The sequence below is a fragment of the Bos indicus x Bos taurus genome, chromosome 18 (assembly GCF_003369695.1).
Source record: "Bos indicus x Bos taurus breed Angus x Brahman F1 hybrid chromosome 18, Bos_hybrid_MaternalHap_v2.0, whole genome shotgun sequence".
Lineage (NCBI taxonomy): Eukaryota > Metazoa > Chordata > Mammalia > Artiodactyla > Bovidae > Bos > Bos indicus x Bos taurus.
The window spans coordinates 12,498,680-12,521,856 of record NC_040093.1 but is presented as its reverse complement, the minus strand read 5'-3'; the positions used below and the strand labels follow the sequence as shown (position 1 = coordinate 12,521,856).

The 23,177-nt window shown below is 61.7% G+C and overlaps 3 protein-coding genes and 1 long non-coding RNA gene across 16 annotated transcripts; 1 reads left to right on the top strand and 3 right to left on the bottom strand.

The window, feature by feature from the left end:
• Nucleotides 1-270: 270 nt before the first annotated feature.
• Nucleotides 271-4,392, bottom strand: SIX5 (SIX homeobox 5). Its single transcript, XM_027515418.1, has 3 exons — nt 3,554-4,392; nt 1,796-2,592; nt 271-1,537 (listed from the first exon to the last, which is right to left on the bottom strand). The coding sequence occupies exons 1-3, from the start codon at nt 4,354-4,356 to the stop codon at nt 921-923; spliced, it is 2,217 nt and encodes a 738-aa protein (XP_027371219.1). The 5' UTR covers nt 4,357-4,392; the 3' UTR covers nt 271-920.
• LOC113876330 lies at nt 4,256-5,337 on the top strand. The gene is made up of 2 exons (XR_003506456.1): nt 4,256-4,348; nt 4,614-5,337. It is a non-coding gene; the product is annotated as an uncharacterized LOC113876330 (long non-coding RNA).
• Nucleotides 5,246-15,798, bottom strand: DMPK (DM1 protein kinase). Of its 11 annotated transcripts, none has more exons than XM_027515424.1 (15): nt 14,667-15,798; nt 12,441-12,565; nt 12,104-12,187; nt 11,918-12,013; nt 11,476-11,624; nt 11,255-11,348; nt 10,751-10,957; nt 10,406-10,669; nt 9,628-9,713; nt 8,200-8,308; nt 7,298-7,455; nt 7,100-7,197; nt 6,893-6,939; nt 6,485-6,574; nt 5,246-6,147 (listed from the first exon to the last, which is right to left on the bottom strand). In XM_027515424.1, exons 1-15 carry the CDS (start codon nt 14,824-14,826, stop codon nt 6,025-6,027), a joined length of 1,890 nt encoding a protein of 629 aa, XP_027371225.1. In that variant the 5' UTR covers nt 14,827-15,798; the 3' UTR covers nt 5,246-6,024. The 11 variants fall into 11 exon arrangements, with proteins under 11 accessions (XP_027371225.1, XP_027371223.1, XP_027371232.1 ...); XM_027515422.1 differs by having other exon boundaries at nt 6,485-6,570; XM_027515428.1 differs by having other exon boundaries at nt 5,254-6,147; nt 12,441-12,532; nt 14,667-15,215.
• Nucleotides 15,799-16,153: 355 nt separating this feature from the next.
• DMWD (DM1 locus, WD repeat containing) lies at nt 16,154-23,177 on the bottom strand. 3 transcript variants are annotated; one of them, XM_027515419.1, is made up of 5 exons: nt 22,663-23,177; nt 21,232-21,414; nt 17,947-19,215; nt 17,086-17,160; nt 16,154-16,725 (listed from the first exon to the last, which is right to left on the bottom strand). In XM_027515419.1, exons 1-5 carry the CDS (start codon nt 23,101-23,103, stop codon nt 16,678-16,680), a joined length of 2,016 nt encoding a protein of 671 aa, XP_027371220.1. In that variant the 5' UTR covers nt 23,104-23,177; the 3' UTR covers nt 16,154-16,677. The 3 variants fall into 3 exon arrangements, with proteins under 3 accessions (XP_027371220.1, XP_027371222.1, XP_027371221.1); XM_027515421.1 differs by having other exon boundaries at nt 21,232-21,453; nt 22,663-22,743; XM_027515420.1 differs by lacking the exon at nt 17,086-17,160.

Below are 23,177 nucleotides of genomic sequence, written 5' to 3'. Positions count from 1 at the left end.
CTTTCCTCCTCTTACCCTATTCTATTTATAGATTATTTATTGTTTTCAATGAAATAAAACTTTGTTACCAGCAAGAGACAAGGCCAGCTGCCCTGGGCCCTCTTCCTCAGCTCTATTCTCCGCAGACACCTCCCCAAACAGCTCCTCCAATCTGACCTTCAGGCCTGTCCCCGCTCAGGGAGCATGGATCACAAAGCCAGAAACTCAAGGTGTGCTCTCTGTACTTTAGCTTTTCTTTGGGCAAGTTGTTGGAAGGTAACCCACACCCCCGGAGGTTCTAGTTGTCTGTTTATTTTAATGGAAATGAAGGCATAACATGTCCTAGAAAAATAAAGATTTAGGATACAAACTAGACACAGGGGTCAGGGTTGCCCCGGTGGTCGGGGATCTTTGGTCTGGGGCTGGACAAGGTACCGGGGACTCTAGTCCAGGAGGTGCTAACTGAGGACCCCGGCCCACACCCCCTACACCTGTGGGCAGGAAGGGCCCAGTTGGGAGGGTCCATGAGTCTCTGGGCACAGGACTGCCCGTCCTCCACCCTGGATTCCAAGCAGTTCTGAGAACGCTGAACATCAGTGGAGCTATTAATAGTGTTTCAGGGAGTGATAGGGAGAGGGCTGGGGGTAGGGGGCAGGGGAAATTCAGCCGTTCGGCAGGGCTTTCAGCTCACAGCTAGTACCAGGTCAAGGGGGGGCAGAGCCCCCGAGTCAGGATCCCCAAATCTCCCCATATAGACCAAGGAGAGGGCTGTAACAGAGGCAGCATCCTGTCCGAGGAGTGGACCTCCAGGGCACAGAGAGGTTGAGTGCCCGGCCTGGGAGGGTGTAGTGTGTGTGGGTAGACAGCAGCCGCTGTGAGGGTCCCTCCTCCCCGCCTGGATTTTGAGCACCATTGTCAGGGGAGGCCTGGGGGCCAGCGGGTCACAGTTCCAAGGGCTCTTCCACAGGCACTGACTGTAGCTGCGTCAGGACCTTGGTCTCAGCTTCCAGCCCCTCGTCCACCTCGCCCCCCGCGGTGGCCCCCAGGAGCAGCCCCTCGGGGTCAGGGTCTGGCAGCCTCAGCACGGTGTGGGGGGCCTGTGTTCCCAGCCCCTTCTCTTCCTCTAGCAGCCCCTCGGTGCCGGCGCTCAGTTCCAGCCCAGCTGGCCAGATGGGCACGGCTGCGGGCGACAGCAGCAGCCCCTCGGGCGGGGGTGCCGGGAAACTGGGCAGGAGGCCAGAGGAGTCTGGGGAGAAGGGCAGGCTAGGCGCGGAGGCAGTGGGGGTAGGGGGCGGCTGGGGTTGCTGCTGTGCAGGAAGTGCGCCTAAGGCGTGGGCCTCCGGAAGAGCGGGGCTGGTGGCCACCGGGAGGGCTCCTTCAGGCACAGAGATGGCTGTGTCCGGCTTCAGGGGCAGGGCCAGGCTAGGGGCGGGTGGCAGGACCTGGGAGACCAGCATGCTGGTGGGGAAAGTGGCGGTGAGGATGATCTTGCCCTGCTGCACGGCCACACCTGTCACAATGGGACTGCCAGACACAGGGTTGGCCAGCAGGAAGTTTCCTGTGGGGAGAGGGGGGAGCCAAGGCGCCCAAGTGAGGATGAAGCCTATGGAGGGCAGGCACAGGGATTAACCAGAGGCAGAAGGAGCCCCTTCAGGGTCAGGGTGAGGCCAAGTCTTTCTGGCCTGAGCCTCAGGAGCATCTGGGACCCGCCAGGGAAGAGCTCCCTTCCCCCCACTGCAGTCCCAGGAGGCGCACCAGCAGCACCCTCCTCCCCAAAACAAGTGCACCCCCCCACCCAGCCACCAGAAGGGGTTACCTGGGGTAGTGGCCGAAGGCAGCTGCAGCGCAGTCACGCCCACGCTGGAGTTGATCAGGTGCACGTTGGCAGGGCCCGAGGCACCAGCCACCTTCACTGGGCTGCCTGGCCCAGCTGCCAACAGCTGCAGCGGCCCCACAGCCTGGGGCAGGGTCACCACCTGTGAGGTGGGCACCACCTGGGGCAGATTCAACAGCGGGGAGGTGGGGCCCAGGCCAGCAGGGTAGCCAGGGGGTGGGGAAAGTGGCACCACTTGGGGAGCAGCCATGGAAGTCACTGGTCCTGGGGGCAGTGGAAATGTGGCTGCCGTAGAGGGGCCAGGCACCACTTGGGGCAGAGGCGTAGGGACCTCCTCTCCAGAGGGCCCTGAAGCAGTCACCTGAGCCCCCTTGGTCTCCGGGGCTTCAGGCTGAGCCTCCTCCAGTCGAACCTCCCCGGTCTGAGGGTCCAGGACCAGGGAGGTCTTGCCCTCGCTGGCCCCTTGGGGGCTAGGCTGTGGAGCAGGGGCACCCCCAGTGAGCAGCAGGGGGCCCAGGCCGGAGGCCTCGCCCAGGGCCAGGCTGTTGATGATGACGGGGCTCCCATTGAGGAGCACTGCTGGAGAGCTGCCGGCCGCCAGGAAGCTCCCATTCACCAGGATGGAGGAGGAGGCAGGGCACGGTGCGGGAGGGGAGGCCCCGGCCAGGAATATGGAGCCTGGCGCTGGGCCCTCGGCAGCCGCCGGAGCCGCCCCCCTCTCCAGGTCCTCAGGACTGCGGCTGGACTCGTCCTCAGTAGTGGGGTTTCCATCAGACTCGCTGGCCAGAGAGAGGATTGTGAGTGGTGGACTCATGCTGTGTTTCCCCTCGGGCCAGCCCCATTCCTGCCTGGAGCCAGCGGCAAAGTGCTCCGAGGAAGCACAAGCCACCCACTGCCTCCCCATGTTCCCCAGCCCAACATTTTGTGAGCAATTTCAGAGAGTTAATGAAACCTCCTCTCTGAGACCCCAGGGAGGAGTCCCTGCAAGCCTGGTCCTGATACCACTGCCCAAAGGTTCAAGCTGAACGCTGAGGGTGAGAGGGGACCCTCCTCTCCCAACTCCTCGGCTTTAGGATCCGGGAGGCTGAGCAACCGGGTTGCCCGAAGTCTCCAGAGTCCGCCTGAAAACAGCCGAGTGGCTTTGGAGACACTAAGGAGGGATTCGCCAGCTCAGTTCCCGGTGCCCAACCCCCCCTTTCCCTTCCCCCCGGGCGTCGGAGAAGGAGCAAGAGGCCGGCGCGCAGGGTGGGAGGGGAAGGGCTTGGGTTACAGGGAAACCGGAGCTGGGGAAGGTTCACGTTTCACAACAAAGACAGACGACGGACCACGCTGTTTGGGCCCTGGGGGGTGGGGCGGGAGAGACGAAGAGACAGCCGCGGTCAGGGAGGGACTGGCCGCGAAGGGGCCTGAAGAAGCCCCTACGCCCGGGAGCGAGGACAAAGGCCACTCCTTTCCCGCAGCCCCTTTTTCTCACTGCCGCCCCCACGTCTAGCCGCGGGCGCGGATGGGATCTGGGACGGAGCCTTGAGTGGAGTAGAGGGAGGCGGTCTCCCCAGCCTCTGCGAGAGGAGCAGCGGTGTCAGGGTGGAGGGCTGGGCGAGTGCCTAGTTAATCCACGCGGATTCCTCGCGCTCGGCGGGCGCCTGAGGGTGTGAGCGGGGGGGTGTCCGAGGACAACGGGTCTGGGAGAGGGGGTACGTCCCCGGGAAAGCCGGACTAGCGCCGCCCCGGGCCCCTCACCTCTTGCAGGGCGCGCCGCCGCTGCCCCCGGTCCGGTCGCGCTGTCGTCGGTTCTTGAACCAGTTGCTGACTTGCGTGAGCGAGAGGCCGGTGAGCGTGGCCAGGCGGCGCTTCTCGTCCGGCGTGGGGTAGCGGTTGCCGCGATAGCAGGCCTTCAGCGCGGCGCGGGAGCGCTCCTTGAAGCAGTAGACGGTCTCCTCGCCGTCCCAGATGGTCTTGGGCAGCGGGAATTTCTTGCGCAGACGGTACTTGTCCACCGCGCCCAGCGCGCGGCCGCGGGCCCGCTCGGCCTCGTGGTAGCGCGCGCGCAGGTAGAGGTCCTGAAGGAAGGCGTGGTGGGCGGCGGGGAAGGGGCGGCTCTCGAGCAGCCGGTAGAGCTCGGCGTACTCGCCTCGCTGGAAGGCAACCAGGGCCCGAGCGCGCAGCACAGGATCGCTGCCACGTAGGCGCTCGGCCGGGGGCAGTGCGCCCAGGAAGCGGCTCAAGCGGCCGGCGTGACCCGCCTGTAGCAGCGCCTCGCACACGCACGCCACCTGCTCCGGCGAGAAGCGGAGCCCCGTGGGCGGCTCGGCAGTGGCCTCGGGGGGCGACCCGGGGACGCCTGGGGATCCGGGGCCCTCCACTTTCACCGCCGTTTCGCCCGCCCCGGCCCCGGCCGCCGCCGCCGCCTCACCCTCGGCCGCCTGCAAAGTCTGCAGGAGCTGGCGCGCTTCCTCCTCCTCTTCTTCGGTCGCCGCCGCCGCTACCACTGCCTCCCCCCCGGCCGCCGGCCTCGCGCTCGGCTCCGCAGGCAAGGTAGCCATGTTTTGCAACTTTGGGAAGTTCCTCCCTCCTTCTCCTCCCTCGGGCTTTCCCCAGCCCCCTCCCCCGCCCGTCTCCCCTCCCCACCCCACCCCCCACTTCGTGCTTCCCGATCTTCTCCCGCGGACCCGCGTCTCCCCTCCTCAACACCGATGCCAGGCCCAGCTCTCTACTAGGGTCTCTGTCCCAGTGTCTGTGTGTGTGCCCGTCCCCCTCCCTGTCTGTCCGTGATTCTCCCTTTGTTTTCCCTCCGCCTCAGGCCGCGCTTTTTGCCTCCCCCCGCGTGTGCCTCTGGCTCAGGGCCTCAGTTTCCCCATCGGGACAACGGAGAAGGTAACGGGCCGTCCGGGAGGGTTAAGGGCGCGAAGCCACCTCTGCCCCGAGACTAAGCTTCTGCACGCCGCCGTCTCCAGGGTCCTCCGAAGGCCCCCCTCACTCCCCATCTCGGCCCACGCTCCGCCCCTCGGAATTCCCGGCTCCGCAGGGGGGCGGGTCTGGTTGGGAGAAAGGGCGGGGGAAACGGGCTGGAAAGTTTGCAGCAACTTTTCTCGAGCCCAAGTCTCTGGAACGGATGAGCGTGGCCCGCGCAGGCGCAGTGGTAGGAGGATGGCTGCGCTAGCTGCCAGTCCAGCCCGCCTCTTCAACGCTGTCGAACGGCACAGCTGGGCCACAGCTGGACAATGGGCGGTGCCTCCGAGGGGCCTGCTCGTCTTCTCCTATTGGCCGGCTTCCTAGGCCACGCCCCCAGCCCTACCCCCCACCCGATTCGTCCGCTTCGCCTCCCGCTAGCTTCCTGCCAGGCCATTGGCCGCCTCCGCTCGCCTTCCGATTGGCCCGCTGAGCAGCGTCTTGCCCTCGACTCAAGCTGCGGACCCCAAGGAATTTCAGAAGTTTGGGCAGACGGAAGGGCCTTTTATTCGCGAGGATCGGGGGTGGGGGTCCTAGGTGGGGAAAGACAATAAATATCGAGGAATGTCGGGGTCTCAGTGCATCCAAAACGTGGATTAGGGTGCTGGGGTCCTGGAGCCTGTCAGCGGGTCAGAGGAAAGGTCAATAAATACCCAAACTGCCGAGGCGGATGGAGCCGGCGGGCTCCGAGAGCAGCGCATGTGAGAAGGAGGGCGCGAGAATCCCGGAAAAAGCGGGGCTGTCAAAAACAACGATTCCCAAGAAAGCAGGCGGAGCTCGCGCTAGACTTTCGCTGCGGAAAGAGAGCCTTCCTGAGGGGGCGGGGCCTCATGCACAAGGAAGATTTGTGGTTTGCGAGCCAATGTGGGTGGGGGTGCCTGGAGGGTGAGAAACAGATGGGCCCTGGCCCTGCTGCCTTCTGTAGGTCGCAGCTTGCCCATCCACGTCGGGGGCCTCAGCTAGGCAGGCGGAAGAGGTCCGCGATCCCCCCAGCAGCAGCAGCAGCAGCAGCAGCAGCATTCCCCGCTACAAGCCTCCCTGGAGCCGCAGCCCCAGCTCCTCCCTCCCCGGCCGCCAGGGGGCGGGCCCGGATCACGGGGCTGAAGCTGGAGCGGAGACCCACGCTCAGAGTGTTGTGAACTGGGAGGAGATGGGAGGGGCTTCTGGGCCCTGCCTTGGTCACCCAACCCTCCAGCAGAGCCCGAGTGTAGAACAGGCTCGGGTTCTAGGGTTCAGGCGGAGAAGGCGGCTCCCGGGCGGGGTCAGACTGCGGTGAGATGGCCGGCGCAGGCCACCAACCCAATGCAGCCCAGGGCGGCGGCAACAGCCAGAGCAGCGGCGAACAGGAGCAAGGAACGCGCCTCCGATAGGTCAGGCCTAGGGACCTGCAGGGAGAGGGCGAGGGTCAGCACCCAGCGACGCGAGCCTCTGATTGGCTCCCGGGACTTGCCCCGCCTACGCCTAAGAGGGTCCACAACCCCCGGCACCCGCCCCGCCCCCCTCACAGGGCGGGTAGCTCTGGTTGGCCGGCTCGCAAACCTAAGTCTTGTCCGAACTCATTATTGGCTGCTTCCTAGAGACCTGTGTTGATTGGCTGCCCGAGACCCCTCCCCTCCCCACCAATGGCCGAGCCCCGCAGAGGCGCTGCTAAGCAGAGGCGACTTCGGGTACGTGGAGCTGGGCGGGGGCGCGCGGCGGGCGGGCGTGAGCAGCCGGACGTACCCTGGCAGGGAGCAGCAGGTGGCGGCGGTGCATGGGGCCTGGCCCCACCAGCGGGCATTGGCCCAGAGCCACGGCCGGGGGGCCATCTAGCTGGAGAGAGAAGGGACAGGTGACCCGATCTGAGCCCAGCTCGGCCCGGCCGCCCTCGGCGGTGGGAGAGAGACAGCGAGGGGAGTCGAGGTCAGAGAGGTTATCTAGGGAGACCCCAAATGGGATATCCCGAATGGGGATATGGTGAGAAGCCTAAACGAGGGAGATCTGGTCGATGTGGGGTGAATAGAGAATATCTACTGGCTGCAACCACAAAGAGAGGGGAGCCCTAAATCTGGATGGGGGTACGGGGTGACAGAGACAGGGGCAGCAGACAGGGGCAGCAGGCTTGACGCAGGGGAAAAAGAGGGGTCTTACATGGGAAGGTGGATCCGTAGCCCGGGGACTGGGGACCCCCGTGACAGCTGGAAGGAGAAGAGAGAGGCGTAGGGCGCGTGGAGGGACGACGAGGGCGGTGGCGCGGCGTGCCCCAGCCTGGCCCCTCGCCCTCCCCCAGGTGTGTACACCTGCCGAGGGCCCACCTCCCCCGGGCACCTCAGGGAAGGGGGCGGGTGAGGGACTCGCCTGCGGCTCCCCCGGCCTGAAGCAACTCCATCCTCTCCTGCAGCTGCCGGACGTGCGCCTCCAGGTCGCGGTTCCGAGCCTGGGCCTCGCGGAGTTGACTGCGGGGAGGTGAGGACCGTGAGCCCTTGAGGCTCTGGCTTGAGAGGCTGCTAAAGGTGGTGACTGCCCCCGGGCCCCGACCCCGACCCCGACCCCGACCTGGCGAAGTTCTGGTTGGCCTTATGGATGGCCGCTAGCTCCTGGCTCAGGCTCTGCCGGGTCAGCACCTCCTCCTCCAGGGCCTCCTGGAGCTCCCGCAGCGTCACCTCCGGCTCTGCCACCGCCTCCGGAATGGTCTCCGGAACTGCCGCTTCAGCCTGGGTATGGAAACGAGGCTTAGGGTGGCCTGAGGCCTGGGGAGCATTCAAGGCTTGAGCATAGATTGCAGGACTGGGGTCCTCCCTTGACCTCTATTCCTGCACCCCCTAGATCCTTCTGGAATCTCCACAGCTCCACAGTGATCCAGACTCCCTTCTTTGGAGGGGTAATGCCAGCCCAGTCCTACTCATCTCCAGCCTTTACTCTGGTCTCCTCCCATCCACACCAAAACCAAAGGTCTGTTCCTACAACACTGCCCAACTTGACCAGGTCCCTCCTCTGCTCAGATTGTCTCCAGCCCCTCAGAGCCCTCAGGAGGAGGCACACCACACTGAAAGGCCCTGTCTGGTGTGCCTGGGCTGGCCTCAGCCACCCCACTCCTCATTCTTCACTGTCCTTTCTCCTGGAACAGTGCAGCCTTGCTACACTCCTTTCACATTTAAGAGCAAAATCAGCTGGTTCCCACCTCAGAGCCCTTACTCTTAAGGTTCTCTTTGCTTTTCCTCCTTCTCCGGGGCTTCCCCTCCCTTGAGAGTCCCCCTCCATGCATTAGAAATTAGAACTCAGTGACCTGTTCTAATTTCTTTGTGAGGGTCACATCTGACCAAAGTAGCCTTGTCTCCACTTGGTCTTCCACCCCTTTCTATTGAGGAAGTTCCCAGGAGGTCCAGCATTCCACGGCACACGGTATCCCCAAAGGCCTTCCCTTCTCATCCCTCACTGACTCTCCTCCAGGGACTCACCGTTTCCTCTAGTGGGGGCACTGTGGGTTCCAGGCTGGGCTCTTGCAATGGCTCAGGCAATGGCTCGGCCTCCAGTTCCATGGGCGTGGAGCCTAGGATCTCATCATCCCTGAGGAGAGGAGGTGGCCAAGGGGTGGGAGGGTGAACTGGCCTCACCCCAGAGGCTGCTTATCCCCTGGGTTTAGAGGCAGGACAACCTAGCCTATGCCCTGGGGCAGCCAGACCTGAAGTCTCTGTGGTTTAAGGAGGGGGAGAGGCAGAGTGAAGGGGACAAATTGCCAGGCTGGGGGTTGGGGGTGGGGCAGGGACAGGTCCTCCTCTTGTTAGGAAAAGGCCAGCCCCTGGCATGGCCTCAGGCCCCTGGAAGCCGAGCTTCCCTTCTTTGGGAACCTGGAGTCAAGACACCCATGTTCTAAGATCTTCCTTTCCCCTCCGTCTCCATGTCCCTTTCTCAGGCCCCTCTCCTTAGGGACTAAGGAAGTGAGGGGCACACTGCCCAGCTCTGGCAACCTCCAAAGAGGTGGTCTTCAGATTGGGTGTGGGATCCCAAGACTGACAGTAGAGAGCAGCCTACCCCCTCAGACCCAGGTGCTGGGAGGAAGACAGACCCTCCCAAGGAATATGAAATTGCAATAAAAGTGATGTTCCCTCCAACTCAGCAGTCCCTCTTACGGAACTGGTCCTCAAGGACCCAATGACCCTGGACGAGGATAAAGACCTTTGCCAAGACCAATTCGTGGCTGTTCATTCAGCTTAGGTCAGGACAGAAAGGCTGGTTGACTAAGTCCTGCCGGTCCAGTGGGGAGAGCACTCCCCAGCAGGTCAGGATTGTGTGGTAGTTTGTTCGTGATAAGAAATGGCATTTGCAGTACATTGTCCAATAACAGAACGTGTTAGAATACAGCATGTTCCCACAGTTGTTAAGGAGGTGTGTGTGTGTGAGCCAGGGACCGCTGCTGCTGGCGGGCTTTGTCTGATATAATTGTGATAGGCAAATGTATTATTTGCAGAATCAATGTTTTAAAAAGGCTTTGTGGTTATGTAATTCAATGAGTCTGTGTTCTTTTAAGACTGACTTAACAATTCTAAACTCCTTATTTTCTAAGACTGTGAGGTCCCATGACTGTACACTAGACATGGAAAAGTGGAAAGTGAGAAGATTCTGCAAGGCCAAGTCTGTGACTCTGAGGTTTTACAACTGAATCTAAATTTCAAAGTTCTCATGGTCTGAGAATTTAAGGTCTTGCAACTCTGGGCTCCTACAAGTCTTTACTTCCCAAGACGATAAGGTTCCAAGATTGACCCTGCAAGTCTCCTGGGCGCCATCAAGGCAGGATGTGATAACCTGGAGCAGCCCCCAGGGCCTCTTGGAGGGACTTTCCCCCTCCCCCATCCACTCCTCTCAGGCTGCAAAGGGGCCATGCTTACCTGAGGGCCATGCAGGAGTAGGAGTAGCCCACGAAAGGCAGGTGGACGCCCAGCGGCATGCCTTCCTGCATGTCTGACAGCGTCTCCTAGGCAAGAGAAACACAGATGTGAGGTGAGCAGCAGCTGTCAGGACTGGCCCCTCACCCATTCCCAGTGTTGGCTGAAGTGCCCACCACTCCCCACCCCAGCCCGGGGTCTATCCAAAGTGGACTCCACGTAATTTTACTACATCCTGCTGCTTCCTTCAGGGCACTTGCCACAGTAAAGGTATATCTTCTCCTAACTGTAAGTAGAGGAGGGTGGGGACCAGGGCTGATTTGGTCCATAAGTGTCCCCAGTAGTGTCCAGTACAAGGGCAGTCAGACAGAGCAAGCCTGGGAGAGCTTGTACCAACAGCTGAGGGAGAGAAGGCCTAAGGAAGGGAGGGGGGTTCCTCTATGGTGCTTTCTCACCTCTCATCCTTCCAGGTCACGTAGCCCCCTCCTCCAGGAAGCCCTCCAGGACCTTTCATGCTGCATCAGGAGGTGCGCCCCCTGCACCTCCCCGCCTGTCTCAGACCTGATCTCTCTGGGGCGTCACTGTCAGGGACAAGTCTGGGTCTCCCACTGGACTGTGAGTCTAGGTCACTGCTGGCTTCCCAGTACTCGGCCCCCACAGAGCAGGGGTTCTGGGGAAGCACTTATTTCAGGACCCCAGGAGGAGGGTACTCTCCTAACCTCAGTGTTATGACGGAGGTATGAGGGGTACCTTCTGCAGAGCTGGGGTCGCAGGTACCTACCCCGCCCCCGCTCACCATGGCAGTGAGCCCGTCCTCCACCATATCGAAGTTGCACGTGTCCGTGGCACCCTCGAAATCTGGCGTGAAAGGGGGAACGCTGTCTCGGAGGCTGTCCCATTCAAGACCAAAGAAGAAAGGATGCTTCCGGAAATCCCCTGCTCCGTTCCGGCCCAGGCGCACCTCCGGGGGACACAGCAGCTGCTGGATGAGGTCTCGAGCCTCCTCGGGGACGCCTGTGTCGGCCAGCGGGAGAGAGAGGTGCTCCTGCTCGGAAGGGGCAGGGAAGAGGGGCTGTTACCTGGGAGCCTTTGCGGAGAGGTCACAGGCTCCCCGGGCGGTGCTCACCCTGTAGTGCACAATCTTGCCGTAGGTCTCGGCGGTGGAGTCCGCGTAGAAGGGCGTCTGCCCGTAGAACATTTCATAGGCGAACACGCCCAGCGCCCACCAGTCACACTCGGGCCCGTAGCTGCCAGTCCCCGGCCCGCCGCCCACCGCCTGCAGGATCTCGGGAGACAAGTAGTCCGGGGTGCCCACAGCCACCAGCGACCGCACCTGAGCCAACAGGACCATAGCTGAGCTTGGCCCCGCTCCTCCAATCTCTGACTCCGCCTCCTCCTAACCTCGACCCTGCAGCTTAGTCCCTCCTTCTGCCTGTTCTAACACCGAGCCCCCACAAGCAGGCTTAGTCCTGGTCTCCTCTTTCCCCTCCATATCTGGTCCTGCCCTCACACTGGCTCGGCCTGCACGCCTCAGGCCCGCCCCACACCCTGCCCCTCCGGTTCCGTCCTCCACCCCGACCCCACCCCTTATTGGTCGCTGGAGCTGCCCCAGGACCGACACACGGCTCACCGTTCCATCCGCCCGCAACTTGAGGCAGGAGCCGAAGTCGGCCAAGCGGATGTGGCCGCAGCGGTCCAGCAGGATGTTGTCCGGCTTAATGTCCCTGTGCGGAGGGAAGAAGGAAGGGGAGGGGGATACGCGAGCTTCTCTCTCGTCGTCTCACCAGGCCCCACCCTCTGAAGGATCACAGCTCTCCGATTCCCGCGCCCCTGGGCCCCGGCAACGCCCACCTGTGCACGTAGCCCAGCCGGTGCACCGAGTCTATGGCCATGACAATCTCGGCCAGGTAGAAGCGCGCCATCTCGGCCGGTATCCGCTCCCCAAACTTGCTCAGCAGCGTTAGCAGGTCCCCGCCCACGTAGTACTCCATGACAAGGTACTGGGAGGGGGCGTGTTATGGGGGTCGGTACCCCGACTGGGCACCGATCTCTGACATCCCAGGACAAAGACTCCCAGAGACGCCCCATCCCTGGGCAGAGACCCCGCAGGCGCAGCCACCAGAGATTTCCCAGGCCAAAACAGACACCCTCCACCACCCTCAATCCTCATTCCTCCAGGATGTCACTAGACAGAAATTCACTCCCCACCAAGAGAGTCAGGGAGAAAGATAACCCAAAGACCTTTCCCGATGTCCAGAATATGGAACCCACAGTCGCCCAGCCCGGGGCTCACCAGGTAGTTCTCGTCCTGGAAGGCGAAGTGCAGCTGCGTGATCCAGCGCTGGTCCCCGTTCACCAATACGTCCCTCTCTTCGCGGAAGCAAGACACCTGCGGGACACCCGGAGCTGAAGCGGGCGGGGAAGGGGGCGACGCAAGGGGGGGATCCTCAGTACCCTGCCCACCCAGCCCGGCCCTCACCTCGCCTCTCTTCAGCATGTCCCACTTATTCATGATCTTCATAGCATACACCTGGCCCGTCTGCTTCATCTTCACCACCGCCACCTGAAGGCCCAAACAGGGTAACGGGGCGGAGGTGGACAGGAGACACCCGGCTCGCGGGGATAGGACTCCGCCCGTAACCCGGCCCAGGAGTGGCCCCGCCCCCACAAGCCACGCCCGTTGGCCTCAAGCCTCGCCTTAGGCTCTAAACTCAGTCATTCATCACTTTCTCAGGCCTGTCTCCTACGTCCCCCTCCCACTGTAGGAAAAGGCAGGTTCCAGCCCCACTGAGCTGCCTTGGCTGCTCCAGGCTCACCTCGCTGAACGCCCCGCGTCCGATCACCTTCAAAATCTCGAAGTCATCTCTCTGCAGCCGGACCTCCTTAAGCCTCGCCGCGATGGGCTCCACTGGAGGCGTGGAGGGAACCAGAATCACAGGGACTGACATTGGAGACGAGGCAGTCCCACCCTCCGTCCCCTGTCCTTGCCTCTCCCCTGAGGGCTCTCTGCCTCCTTCTTCACATAAACGTTTTGTGAGGTTTGGGGGGCCCTAAACTGCCCTCCTATGAAGAGAGGTGTGATGTCTGTGAACCCCTTTCTGGGACAGACATTAGGCCAGAGGGCTCTCCGGGGTGCAGGATGAACGGGTTGAGCTAACAAGTCTGCTGAAAGCAGTCTGTGATAACCAGAGAGAGAAGAAACAGGCCCAGTTCACAGAGCTCCTGGGGCTTCAGTCCCTACTCCCGGTGACCTGGCCCACCCCCAGCGCACTCTCTCATTCAGTCTGTCTTGCGTTATGGCCCAGAGCCTGCAATTTAATCCAGCACCTTAGGCTCAGATACAGGTGGCTTGTGGCCCACACTTTGGGAAATCCCAAGTTTAGGGTTGGGGCCAGGAGAAGGAACAGGAGAAGGAGATGAAGCCAGCATGGATCTACAGCCTGGGCACCAGAGCTGCAGACGCGGTCAAATGCGTTCTCTCTGTGTTCTCAACTCCAGGAGGAGGTTTTACTATCACTCCTTATCTACAGATAGGGAACCAAGACCCAAGACAGGTGAAGTCCTCTGCCCAAGGTTCTAGAGCCAGCAATGTGGTAGAGGGCAGTTTGGGAGAGAGAGGGCAGAGGGTGGAGGCAGGAGACTCAGGGGCAGGGGGACAGGGAGGCCTGGAAGAGGCTGGGAGCCTCCGAGGCAGGAGAGAGAGGGAGATGGGTACAGCTAAGGATGAGGGAAGATACTGTGGGTTACGGAGAGGGTTTGGGGTTTGGGGTTTGGGGAGAGTGGGCCGGCCGGGAGGCAGCAGCCAGGGCCCAGGATGGGGGAGGGAGGAGAGAGCCAAGACATTGAGCCCTTTTAAGGCAGCGGGAACCCAGGCCCCCTCCCCCGCCCCGGCAGCCTGGCAGGGGAGGGGCCGCAGGATGCTGCCCGGGCCACAAAAGGAGCGCTCCTTACAGGAGTTCTGATTCCTGTCCCCGCCTCAGGTCTCAGTTTATCCTGCAGCAAGAAGGGGGCTGAGAGAGTTACTAAGGGCTGGGGGGATGTGGGGAGAAGGTTCTCCCAGAGGCCAAGTACTTGGCCTCCACCTTCCCGTCTGCAAAATGAGAAGGAGAGAAGCAGGGCCTGGGTCATAAAGAGATGGACACGAGAGGGAGCAGAAGGCAGAGAGAGAGGACACAGGGACAGGGACAGGGACACACAGGGTCCCAGGACCAGGAGCAGGCTACTGAGGGCCAGAATGGCAGATGTGAGAGAGACAGAAACCTGAGTGCACCAGAGCCCTGGCCAGGAAGGGCTGAAGGCAGACGAAGCAGGAGGCTGAGGCTAAACCATCTTCCCTGTGGACCTGTCTCCAGGGGAACACTCAGCCAGAAGGGACTTGAGTGGCGGGGGAGGCATGCAGCACGGAACCTGCAGAGAAAGTGGGCCCTCCCAGAAGAACCCTGGTTGTTCCTCCTCCAACCAGGGGGTGCTGGGTGATGCCTGTCTACAGAGCTGGTTCTCCCTGGGGCCTGAGTCATCGCGCCCTCCCAGGGCCTGGGCACCTGTTGGGGCAGCTGGAGAGGCTGGCGCCGAACACCTGCCAGTCGGCCGCGCCCCTGGCAGCTGCCCTGTTCTGTCTCTCCCACTCCCCCTGCACTCTGGCAGGGTGGAGGGCCATGGAGCCCATTTTGGTGGTGGTGGGGAGTTCCCTAGGAGACAGGGCTCCCCAGCAGGTCCCTAGGCCTAGACTCGGGGAGGGGGTACAGGGGGGCCACAAGAGGCAGCGCCCAGCCCAGCTGACCATGGCGCCCAAGTCTTGGTTCTGAGTCATGGCTACCCTGGCCTCTGCTGACCCCGCTCTGCCCTGCCCAGTGGGGCACAGGGGGAGGCACACGTCGCCCCAAGTTCTGGGCTCCTGAATGGGAAGCTCGCCCTATGTCCATCCTGCCCCCAGCAACCAGCCCAGACCCACCTCCTCCCTCTGCCCTGCCCCCATCCCCAAACCTGGGCCGGGGGGAGGGGGTGGAGGGTGGAGAAGCCCCTGCAGAAAGGTGGGCACTCACCCCACTCCAAGAAGTCGGCCACATACTTGTCCTGGGCCAAGTCGGAGGCGCCCAGCTCCTGGTGGACGCCCAGGAGAAGGTCGAGCAGGGGCTCCAGCCCCAGGAAGCCGGGGTCCAGGACCAGCTGCTGGAGCCGCCTCAGCCGCACCTCGGCTGACATGTCGGGCAGGCAGCACCATGGCCCCCTCCCCGGGCCCAGGGCTCAGGGTCCTCCCGTCACGGGGCCTGAAGGGCCCTGTGAGGGCCCCGGCCGCATGTCTGCCTGTCCCTGGCTGTCCCCTGGGCCTCTCTGGCCACTTCTCTCCGCTGGCTGCTCCCTTTCTCCCCACCCCTCGGGCCGGCCCCCTCCAGCCTCCTGGCCTTAACCCCTCACAAGCCAGGGCCCCCCCACTCCCACCTCCCCGGGCCCCTCAGAAAGCTTCAGCATGAGGTGGGGGGCAGTGGAGAATCTCAACCCTCAAACTCTCCCCCTCCCCCACTGAAAAGGCCCGGCACAGGTGTGACCGATGGCAGAGATGAGCCCTCCCATTCCCCGGAGGGGACCAATTGAGGTTCAGAGTGATCTGGTAACACCCCTCCCAAGCTCTGGAGCTGGGAGGGGAGAAAAAGGGGTGAGGCCTGGGAAGGGGGGGCTGGAGGCCAGGGCAGCTTTGCGGGTGACTCAGCCAAGGATTCAGACTTTGGGACGGTTTAAATTTAGCCCTCAGGCCCTCTGTTTTACACTGCCCCCTTTTTTTTTTTTTTGGGCAGGAGGTGGGGAAGGGGCGGTGAGAGAATCGGGAATGGAGGCCCTCAGCAGCCAGGACCAGGGGTGACCCACTGGCCAAAGCTAGGGGAGCCAAAGGAGCCCCCAAAATAGCTCCCTGGACCCTGGCTGCACAGCCACATTCCTGCCCAGGCTAGGATTAGAAACAGAAACATTTCGGGGGGTGAAGGGCGGAGCGGGAAGACACTACTCCCTGTGGCTTCAGAGAGCCGCCAGGAGGGATTTTCGTTGTTCTTTCCAGGGTGGACAGTCCTCCCAGAGGAAACCGTGGTCTCTGGTCGGCCCTGGATGCCAGGGCCCCCCTGGCCGAGTGAGCAGGCCAAGGCTTGTGCTGGCAGCAGGTCACTCAGGGGACCTCGGGGGCTCTCTGGGGACCCATCACTTATGATTTGGACACTTTGAAAAGGCAACTTTAAAAACGCCCACTGAAGACCTTGAAGGGGTACTGGCGGCTCCCTTCCCTCTGAGAGTTTGGGGGTGGGGACAGTGTGAGGGATCCTCCCCATCTGAAGGGCCCTGCCCCCGGCCGGCCAGCAACTGACCCACCAGCTTTGTGCCCCTGGCACCGCCCTCCTCCAGTCTTATTTTTCCTGCCATCGAAAGGGGGTTTGGGGGGAGACTGGGCCTAGCTCTTGCTCTGCATAAAGTGGACTGATTCTAGGACTGCACTGAACACACACACACTCCCTCCACACCTCCGCGGAAGGGAACAGAGACGTGGTGAAAACAGGGAACTTTAGTATAAATAAGAGGTCCCAGGGGACAGGGAGGGCCCCCCCCCCCCCCCCGCCCCCCAAGGGGCTTCCATAATTTAACACTCTTCAAAAGCACAAGGAACGGCAAGGGCAGGGCTGGGGCCAGGGGAGGGGTGGGCCGCCCCCTGCCCTGCGCACAGGACGGAGGGGCACACTGCAGAGCTGGGGCTCTTGTAGGGGGCGGTTTCTCCCCCAGGAGTGACCAGTCACATGCTGGGGACAGGGAGGCTAACACTGATGTCTCGGAGGAAGGGGTCATTGTATTTGGCAGTGGGTGGGGACGAGGTGGAGGCCACACAGGCCACTACATCCCCCCAGTGTCTGGGCCAGTCTGAGGGACCATCTACCCCCAAATCTGTGCAGGGCGAGGGACCGGAGCAGTCCATCTGTCATGGTTAGTCTTGTTAATACGTCGATCCGGGAGTTCAGCGGGAAGGGTTACACTAGGAGGCTGGGGGTGTGGTGTGTGGGGACCCCGACATCCACGGCTTCACACCACTGTGCCGCTTGGGGAGTTGCCTGGCTGGGAGGAGATGCCCTGGGGAAGAGGAGAGGGGAGACAGGCAAGGGTTAGAGACCACCTGGGGTTCTCACCAGTCCCGCGGGGAGGGAGCCAGCCCGGCGTCTGCCAGGCTGCTGCTACCCTGGCCTTGCCCTTGAACCCACCCCCAACACCCCCAGAGAGGCCGCTGCTCTGGGCTCAGGAACTTAAATCTCAGCTAGCTTCCCAGTCCCAGCAAGCGGCACTTTTATACAATAATTAAAGTCCTCGTTTGAGCCTGAGCAGAGACGATGGGGAAGGGGTAGGGGAGAGGGAGGAGAGGGGGGAACTGGGGTCCCCTTCTGACTGGGGGGGGACCTGAGATTCTGGTGGGGAAGGACTTAGGGACAGTCCTACCTCTACCACTGACTTGCTGGGTGACCTGGGCCAACTTCCTTCCCCTGTCTGGGCCTCGGTCTCCTCATCTGTGAACTAGGGAGATAGAGGGGTCTCTTTCAGGGCTCACCAGCTTCCCCAGATCCCGATGCCCCTGCCTCAGAGACTATGCTTTAAGTTCTAGGGATTCAGGAACCTACGACTCTAAGACTCTTCCAGGGAACCAAGGCACAGCCCTCCCATCTGGCCTCCTAGCCCCCAAGCCTGAAGCCCAAGGAGACTCCTGACACCCCAGCTCCCAAGTCACACAGCACCAGGCCCCCACTTCACTCACTGGGGCCTCTCTGAGCCCCAGAGCCAACCCAGGAGGTGGGCACATCCATGTCCCTGTCCTCAGAGGTGAGAAAGGTTAGAAAGAGGCAGTGCCTTGAACTAGGTCACACAGGGAGCCAAAGTGCAAGCTGGAAGCCCAAGCCTGGATCCCACAGCCCATGCCTCCGGCAGTGGGCTTGCATCCCAGGAGTCTGACACCCAGGCTGCTAAGCTGGGGCCCACAGGCTTAGTCTTGCCCATAGAGCTGGACCTGCAGCGTAGAAACATCTCACCATTCCGGTAAGACCTGGCCATGAGGAGCCCACTGACTGCCCTTCAGACAGCCGGCCCCCGTCTCCACCACTCCCAGAGGCTTCTCCTACCTGACCTGCTGCTGGTGTTGCCTGGCAAGCGTTCTAGAAGCCACTCTAAGACCTGGGGAGCCTTTTTCTGGGACAAGATTTCCATGGCTTCCCCATACCCCAGGGGCTGGAAGCTGTGCGCTAACGAAGCCCTCTGCCAAGGCCCACCTCCGCCTGGGTCCCGGTGGGCGGGCAAGGGGAGACTCACCGCCTTGCCCGGCCGGGCCCAGGTGCAGATGAGGCCCTCCTGGCAGGCGGTGATGATGCAGTCCTCCAGGAAGAGGAGGACCGTGAGCCGCTCCTGGGCGATCTTCTTGCATACCAGTGGCTCCAGCAGCGGTACCTCGTGGATGCGCGGGCAAAGCGCGGTGCCCAGCACCTTGGCGGGGTCCAGCCGGCTTCGGGGGGCGGCACCGCTGGGCTTGTCCCCGCCGCCCCCGCCCCCGCTGCCACCCCGGCTGATGTTGCCCAGACTGTGGTAGCGCTTGTGCTCTTTCTCGGCCCCCCGGTCCCGCCGCTCCTGCAGCGTGAGCGTGGCAAAGCGGCCGATGCTGAAGGGCGTGCCAGGCTCTGCTGCCGTGCCCGGGCCACCCGCCTTGCCGCTGCCCGCGGGGTGCGGAAGGCTGTTGGAGCGGGACAGTGAACGGGGCAGGGGCCCGGGGCCAGGCTCGCCGCCCCGCGAGCCGCTGGCGGTAGGCGGCGTGGTGCCAGGCGTGCCTGGGAGGGTGCGCGTGCGGGCCAGGGGAGGGTGTGGGTAGAGCACGTCTTCCGTGAGGTCCCACAGGCAGAACTGCGTGTCCTGGCCGGCTGAGCCGAAGCGGTACGTGATGGAGCCGGCCTTGGGCAGCGGGGAGAGGGGGGCGCCCCCGCCCGAGCCTGTGCTCCCCGCCTCCGGCTCCTCCTCCTCCTCGCCACTCCGCTCCTCGTCAGCGCCCGCGGCCGCTGCCTCCTCCGCCCTCGTGGTGTAGGGGTCGAAGGCCACGGCGTTGACCCAGGACTTGTGGCCGTGGCCCCGGGCCACCACGCGGCCCTCGGTGAAGGACCACACGGTGACCAGGTCGTCTTCGCCCCCCGTCACGACGTAGCGCCCGTCGGGGCTCCAGCACACACAGAGCAGGCCCCCAAAGTAGCTCTTCATGAGCCCCCGCAGGAGCATGGAATCGAAGTGGAAGACGCGCAGGCAGCCATCCTGGCTGACGCAGGCCAGGTGCCGGCCGTCGGGCGAGAAGGCGAACTCGTTGAGGGGCCCCTCGCCCACCGCCCACTTGGCCAGCGGGTTGCGGGGCGCCTTGCTCTTGGCGGCGTAGACGGCGAAGCCCTCGCCCTGCTTCAGCAGGCTATACTGGGGCGGCGCCGAGGCGCACGGGTGGCCGACGTTGTACAGGTACAGGTGGCCGCTGGCGTGGGACGCCAGGAACAGGCTCTCTGACTCGGGCAGCCACTTCAGATATGTCACCTTGGTCTTGTCAATGAGCCGCTACCAGGGGAGAGAGCACCGTTGGGAGAAGGCCACCCTCCCCTGGCCCACCTCCCCCCCAGCCTGGTTCCTCACATAAAGTCATCATCCCCAGCCTGGATCTCCCGGGAGAGGAGGGGCTGAGGGAAAAGGACAGACAACAGGTCACGGGAAGGCAGGGGGAGAAGGGCTGCGTGAAGGGCACTCCGTAGAGTCTCAACGTCCCTTTTTCGGCAGGAGGGCAGTCCTGCGTTCCAGAGCAATGTCTTCTGTCTAACCCCCTCCACCATCTTTACCGTGTCGTGCTTAAGGCAAGAAATTGATTCACAGACTATCAGCTCCCCTGAGGAAGGGACCTTTGCTTATTTGGTTCATTGTTCTGGCCCCACAGCACAGAGCTGTGCAGATAGGAGTCCTGGAAAGTAGTTCCTGGACTCATGAACGACAACCTCCGTCCTGTCAGCTAAGCATCTTTGCTCCTTTTTGTCCTCAGCACCCTCTTCCACGCCTGCAAGAAATCCTGTGGGCTGGAGCTTCAAAATTCGCCCAGAAACGGACCTGTCCTCACCTCCCCACATTGAATCCAACCACCCTGGTCTCAGCCGTCATCAGGCTTCTGATGGCCTAACCCACCTCCCGGCCACCACCGCCCAGGTCTCTTCTCTATACCATTGCCAGAGAGATGCGATTAAAACCTAAGCCAGCAGCCTAGCACTCTCTCCCACTCTGAACACACAGGGCAGCCTCTATCAGGCAGGGCTCCGGAGAGAACCAAGCCTTGAAGCCCTTAGGCATCCAGTGTCTGTAACAAATTAACTTCTTTCCCAGGTATCTAAGTGGATTCCCTTTCTGCATTCTCTAGAGAATTTAGAAATCAATCAAATCGTTTCTGCGTTCTATGGCTCAGGTGGCAAGCGTCCATGACCTTCCAGACCCTACATCTCCACTCCCTTCCGTGCCGGGTTTCTGAGAACTCCTCTATTACCCTCCCCCTCAACGCTGCTCTGGCCACCCAGCCTTTCTGCTCTCCTGCTTTGGGCACCTGTGCTAGCTGTTCCCTCTATGCAGAACATCCTTCTCCCTAGTAACTTCTCCTGCCTCCTTCAGGTCCTTTATTTCCCTGTCACTTTCTAGCGAGACCTTTCCTAACCTCGCCAAGCACTCCCCATTCGCCTCCCCTGCTGGATTTTCGCCCACAACTTGCTGACACACAGCATACTTAGGTATTTGATAACTGTCTCTGCCAGCGAGATGAAAGCTCCACAAAGAGACGGCCCTCTGTTTTGTTCACTGACATATAATACTCCTAGTGCTTACAGCAAAGTCTGGCAACAAATGCGAATGCTCAGCTAATATTTTGTGAATGGATGAGCTAGTCCATTTTTAATCCCTTCCCTTTTCGACTCACTTTTCTCTGCCATTCATGCTTTCTGTGCATTTGGGACACCCTCTCTGAACACAGGAGAAAGAGGACAAGAGTAATTCTGGACACAGATAAGCTCTTCCACTGGCATTTCCCTTTATGCCATGACTGAGCAATCTCCACATGTGATTTTACAACAGTCCTGTGAGGTAGGGACAGGAATCCCATTTTGCAGTGGAGGAAAACTGAGGCTCAGGAACAGGCACCTTCCCAAAGCCACACAGTGAGTAGATGATGTAGTCCAGAATGTGAAGAGCAAGGGCTCTGGCTTCAAACAAATCCCAACCAGTGACCAGCCTCAGTTTTCTAATCTGCAAAATGGGTCTCACAATCCTAACCCATTGGTTGATGAAAATGCCAGGAGTGATGTGTTCAGCATAGAGCTAACATAGCACAGGGCCTGGGCACCAGAGGTGCACCCGTCGTCGTTGGCTGTCATCAGAGTAACTGCTGTCACCCCCCTCGACGTATCTGTCAGTCCATCCCCAGTCTCTACCTCACCCTGCCCCCACTCAGGCTGACACTGCTCCCCAGGCAGCTGTAGTCTCATGGCAAACAGCGTGCGGGTGGGTGGGATGGGGAAGGAGTTCTGAGCCATGGGGACCCATAATCACCTCCTCATTGAATAGTTTGCTGGTGTCCTTCTTGATGAGATCCAGGTACTGGACTTGACCGGCTGAGAAGCCCACCAGCAGGGAGATGGTCTCCGTGGCAGCAGTGAACTGGTTGAAGTCATGGCAGGTGGGCTGAGTGCCCTTATAGATCCGCTTGTCAATTGGCTTGTTGAGGTCAATGGACTTGAGTGGTGGGAGAAAACGAGTTAATGGCTTCTACCACTGAGAGGAAGGAAGAGGGTGTTGAGGTTGGGGGGAAAACCACAAAGAGGAAGCAGGGCTAAAGCCCTGAGGGAAGTGGGTAGGTGGATGGGTAAATGAGGAGGGAAGGGGCAACCACAGACAGGAAGGACGACCCAAAACACAAACAGAGGAGAACACCAGGCAGGAAGGTTCCCCCGCTGCCACCACATAAGACCACTAAGTGCCTCCTTCCCCAGGTTGGACGCCCCTCCCAGCCCAACTTCAGGGACTCTTGCCTAGAGTATCAGTGCAAGGTCCCCACAGTCCCTGAGCTTCTATACCTTTCTTGTCCTCCCCCATAATTTCAGCAACTCCCCTAGGTCTTAGCACCACAATATTCCAAGACCACCAAAACTCAGGATCACCCAATCCCTAGAACGCTAAAGCCCAATGTCCCAGGAGTCTCTTCACTCTGGAGTTCCTAAATCTCAGAATTCCCATCACACAGTTCAGGAACCCATTAAATCTCACAGTCCCCCCAAATTTTAGGTGCCTTCATCACCTCTGAGCTCTCAGGATCCCCAACACTTCCAGCGGCCACCACTTACTCCAAGGGTCTCACGTCCTCTGGGATGGACATCACTTCAGAGACACCTGTCATATCTGAGGATATCACCTCTGTATCTCCCATCAGCTCCGAGATTCTCCTTTCCTCCAGCACTGTCATTAATCTCCAGAACCCCAATTTTCTCTAGAATCCCATTCACCTTCATGATCCCTATTACCTCTAAGCCCCCGTCATTCTAGAATCCTCCTTACCTCTGGGCTCCCTAAGTCCCCCGGACACCCCCAGAATGCAATATCCCTGGGTATCACTTACGAGCCTGCAATTCCCAACACCTGCAAAATGCCTGCCAGCCAGAACCCTGGAGGACCCCACAACCATCTCGGATTCTCCATCATCTCCACAATAGTCACCATCCCAGAAGCCCCACGCATAACCTGGGGATCTGACGTGATCTCAAGGCCTCCCACCACCTCCAGGATGGCCAGCACTCAGGGGGCCTCCCATCACCTTTTAGAACCCTGCATCACCTACAAGAACCCTTTCCCCTAGGACGTCCATCACATCCAGGAGGCTTGTCTCCAGGCCCTCTGTCATTCAGGTACCCTCCTGTCACTTGTGAATCACCTCAGGGGTCCCCATCCTCAGCCTGCACCCAGGGCCCCAAGATGCAGGCCGCTCACCCGTTGGCTCCCACGGCGACAGCAGCCCGGGTAGAAATAGAGTTCGCGGCCCAAGTTGAAGCAGACGCGGTCTCCCCCGGCGCCCAGTCCCGCGGGCGTGGCAGGCGGCTCCCCGGCCCCGGCGCTGTCGGGCTCCCCGAGACGCACGAGGCTTAGGCGCACCGCAGGCAGCGCGGGCCCGGGCCCGGGGCCTGCAGGCGGAGGGGACGGAGCGGGGCCCGCGGCGCCTGGGCCCGAGGCAGAGGCAGGGCCGGGCGGGGGCTGCGGCGGCTGGGGCGGCGCCGGGGTCTGGGCGGAAGCCGGACCCGATCTGCGGGCGGCGCCGTCGCCGGGGAGCAGCTTGTAGAAGCCCTCGCGGGTGCGGAACTGCGACTTGATTTCCGCGCAATCCCCCATGGCGGCGCCGGGGCCCGAGCCGCCCTCCGCTCCGCCCGCCGCCATCTTGGGCGCCCCCCCACCCCAACCCCGGACCCCGCTGCTGCCGGACCGCCGCCCGCCGCCGGGCCCCCTGCCGG